The sequence below is a fragment of the Erinaceus europaeus genome, unplaced genomic scaffold (genome assembly GCF_950295315.1).
Source record: "Erinaceus europaeus unplaced genomic scaffold, mEriEur2.1 scaffold_984, whole genome shotgun sequence".
NCBI classification, from domain to species: Eukaryota; Metazoa; Chordata; class Mammalia; order Eulipotyphla; family Erinaceidae; genus Erinaceus; species Erinaceus europaeus.
In genome coordinates this window covers 33,924-40,436 of record NW_026647383.1, presented here as the reverse complement: position 1 = coordinate 40,436, position 6,513 = coordinate 33,924, and the positions used below count along the sequence as shown (strand labels likewise).

At 62.5% G+C, this 6,513-nt stretch overlaps 1 protein-coding gene across 1 annotated transcript in view; it reads right to left on the bottom strand.

The window, feature by feature from the left end:
• Nucleotides 1-777: 777 nt before the first annotated feature.
• Nucleotides 778-6,513, bottom strand: part of LOC103127922 (activated CDC42 kinase 1) — a 31,843-nt gene continuing 26,107 nt past the window's right edge. The window contains exons 11-13 of the mRNA XM_060183954.1: nt 4,351-4,545; nt 929-1,092; nt 778-809 (exon numbers count right to left, since the gene is read on the bottom strand). Of these exons, the coding sequence (XP_060039937.1) occupies nt 778-809; nt 929-1,092; nt 4,351-4,545 (391 nt within the window). The remainder of the gene's footprint in view (nt 810-928; nt 1,093-4,350; nt 4,546-6,513) is intronic.

Sequence of the window (6,513 nt, the reverse complement as noted above, 5' to 3'; positions counted from 1 at the left end):
AGGGAGAGACGGGGAGAGACGGGGAGAGACGGGGAGAGAGAGGGAGAGACGGGGAGAGACGGGGAGAGACGGGGAGAGACGGGGAGAGACGGGGAGAGAGAGGGAGAGACGGGGAGAGAGAGGGAGAGAGAGGGAGAGACGGGGAGAGACGGGGAGAGACGGGGAGAGACGGGGAGAGACGGGGAGAGAGAGGGAGAGACGGGGAGAGACGGGGAGAGAGAGGGAGAGACGGGGACAGAGAGGGAGAGACGGGGAGAGAGAGGGAGAGACGGGGAGAGAGAGGGAGAGACGGGGGAGAGAGAGGGAGAGACGGGGAGAGAGAGGGAGAGACGGGGAGAGAGAGGGAGAGACAGGGAGAGAGAGGGAGAGACGGGGAGAGAGAGGGAGAGACGGGGAGAGAGAGGGAGAGACGGGGACAGAGAGGGAGAGACGGGGAGAGGGAGAGACGGGGAGAGACGGGGAGAGACGGGGACAGAGAGGGAGAGACGGGGAGAGGGAGAGACGGGGAGAGACGGGGAGAGACGGGGAGAGAGAGGGAGAGACGGGGAGAGAGAGGGAGAGACGGGGAGAGAGAGGGAGAGACGGGGAGAGAGAGGGAGAGACGGGGAGAGACGGGGAGAGACGGGGAGAGACGGGGAGAGAGAGGGAGAGACGGGGAGAGAGAGGGAGAGGCACAGTGAGCAGAGGCACATGGGCCTACAGCAAACAGCAAGTGATGGGTGGTAGCAGGAAACCCTGTGGGAGCAGGGGGCAGAGGGGAGAGGCTCCCGGCCAGGCCTAGAAGGCGCCAGGGGAGGCGCCGGCCCAGCCTGAGGAGAGCAGGGTCAGGGAGGGCCAGGCCAGCAGGACCCCAGCGCAGAGAGCCAGAAAGCCAGGAAGCGCTGAGGTGCCCGGGAAGTGCCCCCTCGGTGATATGGCCCCTCTCCACCCGCGCCCGGCCCAGCAGGAAACCGCGGCCCACCCCCTGGCCCAGCTGTCCCAGAGCACAGAGGCCACTCACTTTTCACCCTCCCCAGATGTGGGGGAGCCCGGGGGGTGCTCAGCTCCACGCTCAGCAGGTCAGGGGGGTCCATGGGGTTCCCCAAATACAGTCTGCGGGGAGAGAACCCAGTCAGCATGTGGGGTGCTGGAGGCCCAGTCCAGTCGAGTGCACCTGCTGCCAGGCACAAGTCCCCGTCCCCACTTGCAGGGGGAGAGCTGCACGCGTGTTGGAGCAGGGCTGCAGCTGTCTCTCTGTCTCTCCCTCTCTATCCTTCCCCCTTCTCTAAATTTCTATCAGTCCTCTAAAAAAGAAAAGAATATTCGAGCCCCCGGCTCCCCACCTGCAGGGGAGTCGCTTCCCAGGCGGTGAAGCAGGTCCGCAGGTGTCTGTCTTTCTCTCCCCCTCTCTGTCTTCCCCTCCTCTCTCCATTTCTCTCTGTCCTATCCAACAATGATGACAGCAATAACAATAACAACTACAACAATAAAATAACAAGGGCAACAAAAGGGAATAAGTAAATATTTCAAAAAAAGAAAGAAAGAGAAAGGGGCCAGGCAGTGGTTCACCTGGCTGAGCACATGCATCACAATGTGTAAGGACAGGGGTTCAAGCCCTAGTCCCCACCTGCAAGCGGAAAGCTTAATGAGTGGTGAAGCAGGACGGAAGGCGTCTCTCTCCCCAGGTTTGGGCCTGGCCCCACACTGCACTGGGGGAAGCATGGGGGCTGTGGTCTCTCCCCCACTTTCTCTCTCTCTCTCTCTTTCTCTCTTTTCCCCTCAGGGTTCTCTCTAGGGCTTAATGCCAGCACTACAAATCCACTGCTCCTGGAGGCCACTTTTCCATTTTATTTGGCAGGACAGAGAGAAACTGAGAGAGGAGTGAGAGGGAGAGAGACAGAGAGACACCTGCAGACCTGCTTCACCACTCCCAAAGCTTCCCCCCTGCAGGTGGGGTGCAGGGACTTGAGCCCAGGTCTTTACACGGGTCACTGCACTTAGTACTATGGGCACTTAACCAGATACACCACCACCCACCCTCTCTCTTTTTTTAATAACTTTTAAAAATATTTATTTATTCCCTTTTGTTGCCCTTGTTGTTTTATTGTTGTAGTTACTGATGTTGTTATTGGACAGGACAGAAATGGAGAGAGGAGGGGAAGACAGAGAGGTGCAGAGAAAGACAGACACCTGCAGACCTGCTTCACCGCCTGTGAAGCGACGCCCCTGCAGGTGGGGAGCCGGGGGCTCGAACCGGGATCCTTACTCTGGTCCCTGCGCTTTGCGCCACCTGCACTTAACCTGGTGAGCTACCACCTGACTCCCCCACCCTCTCTTTTTATTTATTTTTTCTTATTTATTTATTTATTTATTTAATATTTTATTAATTTATTTTCTCTTTTGTTGTCCTTGTTGTTTTTCGTTGTTGTTGTAGTTATTATTGTTATTGAGGTTGTCATTGTTGGATAGGACAGAGAGAAATGGAGAGAGGAGGGGAAGACAGAGGGGGAGAGAAAGACAGACACCTGCAGACCTGCTTCACCGCCTGTGAAGCGACTCCCCTGCAGGTGGGGAGCCGGGGGCTCGAACCGGGATCCTTATGCCGACCTTGTGCTTTGCGCCACCTGCGCTTAACCCGCTGAACTACAGCCTGACTCCCACCCTCTCTTTTTAATAGTAACTTTGTAGGCTTTTCATCTTTTTATTTATCTTTATTTATTTACTGGATAGAAACAGCAGAAAATGAGAGGAAAAGAGAGACAGAGAGGGAGAGACAGAGAGACACCTGCAGCCCTGCTTCACCGCTCGTAAAGCCTCCCTCTCCTTGCAGGTGGGGACCGGGGGCTTGAACCCGGGTCCTTGCACATTTTAACGTGCACTCAACCAGGTGAACCCAGCTGCATGGCTCTCGACTTGCCTCTCCCCAACCCCTGTGCTGAGTGTCTCAATCTGGGACTTAGTCACCAGGGCTGTTTAAAGCCTGGGAATGGGGCTGGGCCGACACGCAGGAGCTGGGCAGAGGGCGTCTGTATCCTCTTGCCCAGTGATCTAAGGTCCTTCTCTCAGCTTAGTGTTCTGGTCTCTTTGGGGTGGGGGGTGTACCAGCCAACAAGATGCTGCTCCGACATGTCCACCAGGAAGAGGACAGACGGAGGGGCTGAGGTCTGAAGCCCGAGGCCAGTGGGGAGGCAGGCAGGCCTGGCTAGATGCCCCTCTGGGCAGGCTGCACCCAGGAAATGACTAATGTCCCTTCTCCTCCATGTCCTCCCCAGATGCCCCCCATGACCTCATCCTCGTCCAAGGAGACTGGAGCCCTCTCCCAAGTTCAGAGCGAGGACGAGGTGGAGGGACCTGGGTGCCCTCCTGAGTTCCTCCTGGGCTCTGTCCCCCACCCCCACCCACCACCCTTGGCCTGGGAGCACTGCTCACATCCATCTGTCCTGTGCATGCAGGGAGCTGAGGCTCCAGGACCCAGGGCAGAGGCTCCAGGACCCAGGGCGGAGGCCCCAGAACCCAGGGCTGAGGCCCCAGGACCCAGGGCGGAGGCCCCAGAACCCAGGGCTGAGGCCCCAGAACCCAGGGCTGAGGCTCCAGGACCCAGGGCGGAGGCCCCAGGACCCAGAGCAGAGGCTCCAGGACCCAGGGCGGAGGCCCCAGGACCCAGGGCTGAGGCCCCAGGACCCAGGGCGGAGGCCCCAGGACCCAGGGCGGAGGCTCCAGGACCCAGGGCTGAGGCCCCAGAACCCAGGGCTGAGGCCCCAGGACCCAGGGCAGAGGCTCCAGGACCCAGGGCAGAGGCTCCAGGACCCAGGGCTGAGGCCACAGGACCCAGGGCTGAGGCCCCAGGACCCAGGGCTGAGGCCCCAGGACCCAGGGCGGAGGCCCCAGGACCCAGGGCGGAGGCTCCAGGACCCAGGGCTGAGGCCCCAGAACCCAGGGCTGAGGCCCCAGGACCCAGGGCAGAGGCTCCAGGACCCAGGGCAGAGGCTCCAGGACCCAGGGCTGAGGCCACAGGACCCAGGGCTGAGGCCCCAGGACCCAGGGCAGAGGCTCCAGGACCCAGGGCAGAGGCTCCAGGACCCAGGGCGGAGGCTCCAGGACCCAGGGCGGAGGCTCCAGGACCCAGGGCTGAAGCTCCAGGACCCAGGGCTGAGGCCCCAGAACCCAGGGCAGAGGCTCCAGGACCCAGAGCTGAGGCTCAAACATCTGTGGCTGCCAGCAGAGATGGGCCGCTGCTCCAGACAGAGGCCCCCAGTGTCACCCCGTCACACAGAAGCTGGGGCTGCCCTTTGGAGCTACTGGGGAGGAGAGAGGACTCCTGCCCACATCTGCATGGGGGCCGTGGGAGCCCATGGCCCGGCCGGTACTCACTCATCAATCTTGTCCGGGAAGCCCCAGCAGTGCTGGGGGTCAGTGTCACCATGGCCCGTGTGAATGAAGCTGTTCTGCAGGGGCTGGCTGATGTCCTGGGCCGACAGACCGGCCACCGAGGTCACCACGTTCCGAGGGAAGGGCCCCACGCACAGCGTCCGGGTGTTCTGTCCTCGCCACCAGTAGTTCTCAGCCCTGCGTGGGACACGGGCACAGTGAGCCTGAGCCCGCGGAGGACTGAGATCCTTCACACACCAGGAGCTCTCGCCCGCCAGTGTCTGGACAGCTTGGCAGAGGGGGCTACCACTCCCCAGCCAGGAGTCACGAGCCCGCCTCCTCCCAGCAGTCCCCCGTGACTGGCCCCTTCTTCCCCAGCAGGAAGCCTGGGCTGCCTGCACACAGCCTCACCCTAGGTTTCCTGGGTGGGTGGGCCAGACTGACTTTGCAGCTGACAGAGTTACCAGGAAGACCCCAGCAGACAGCTTCACCAAGAAGGACCCCGAGGCCCATGGTAGGGCACAGGCATGGGGAGAGAGCTGACGGGACCCAGCTCCTCAGGGACATGCAGGCAGACCCAGACGCAGGCCCAGAGGGGCCCATACAGCCAGAGAGACCCAGAGGCAGGCCTGGGGGGCCCATATGGCCAGAGAGACCCAGACGCAGGTCCGGAGGACCCATACAGCCAGAGAGACCCAGACGCAGGCCCAGAGGACCCATCCAGCCAGATAGACCCAGAGGCAGGCCCAAGGCCTCACCTGTGGGGGCTGCCTGCCCCTCACTTCCCACCTCCCGCAGGACAGGCGCTGTTCTCCCAGCCAGAAAGATACAGATAGAAAGAAGGGAGAAGGGAGAAGGGGAAGGGGAGAGACAGAGACAAAGGGATAGACAGAGGGAGAGATGGGAGAGGGGAGAAGGCTGGAGCCCGCACTGGGGGGCAGTGATGCAATGGGCAGCTGGCAGCCAAGCTGGGACAGGAGGGAGGGAGGGAGGGCGGAGGGAAGGGCGCGCCCACGGTGGCCGAGCTGGTGGTGACCCAGGGCACCGGCCCTGAAGCACAGGAAGAAAGTGAGTCACTAGGGGCTGGACACCGGCACAAAGGGCCCCCAGCCCCCCCAGCAGAGGCGCTGAGGCCTCGGAGCTCAGTCCTGGCCCCACTGGGAGAAGGCTGCCTGCCTGAGCCAGTAAGCACCACAGGGACAGTCCCTGCCCTGTGCCTTGAGCTCCAAGCCCCCAGAAACCGCTCCTCCCTGCCTCCCGGGAAGCCCTCCAGTCTCCCTGCTTGGTGAACTAGGTCTCCAGCCATCTGCCACCCGCTTTGACCGGGTCACTGGGATCCCCAGAGACTCAGCCCAAAAGCAAGTGGCCTTTTACCCAGCAGCAGCCCTGGCCTCAGCCCCCCACCCACCACTTCCCCATCCCGCCCCAGACCTGCATTCCAGGTGGCAGGGCAGCAGGCAGTGAGCAGCTGACTTCCTCCTCTCTCACCTCCTCTGAGTCCACACTCGCCCCACCCACAGGCACCTCAGGCCGCCCTGCCCCAACCAGTTCCTCCTCTGAGCCCCCAGGGACCAGCAGAGGGTGGGGCACTTGGTGGGTGGACCCCCAGCCCAGCACCCAGCTCCCCAGCTAAACACCCAGCTCCGCAGCCCAGCACCCACCTCCCCCAGCCCAGCACCCTGCTCCCCCAGCCCAGCACCCTGCTCCCCCAGCCCAGCACCCAGCTCCCCCAGCCCAGCACCCAGCTCCCCAGCTAAACACCCACCTCCCCAGCTAAACACCCAGCTCCCCAGCTAAACACCCACCTCCCCAGCTAAACACCCAGCTCCCCAGCCCAGCACCCACCTCCCCCAGCCCAGCACCCAGCTCCCCCAGCCCAGCACCCAGCTCCCCAGCCCAGCACCCACCTCCCCAGCCCAGCACCCACCTCCCCAGCTAAACACCCACCTCCCCAGCTAAACACCCAGCTCCCCCAGCCCAGCACCCAGCTCCCCAGCCCAGCACCCACCTCCCCAGCTAAACACCCACCTCCCCAGCTAAACACCCAGATCCCCCAGCCCAGCACCCAGCTCCCCCAGCCCAGCACCCACCTCCCCAGCTAAACACCCAGCTCCCCAGCCCAGCACCCAGCTCCCCAGCCCAGCACCCACCTCCCCAGCCCAGCAC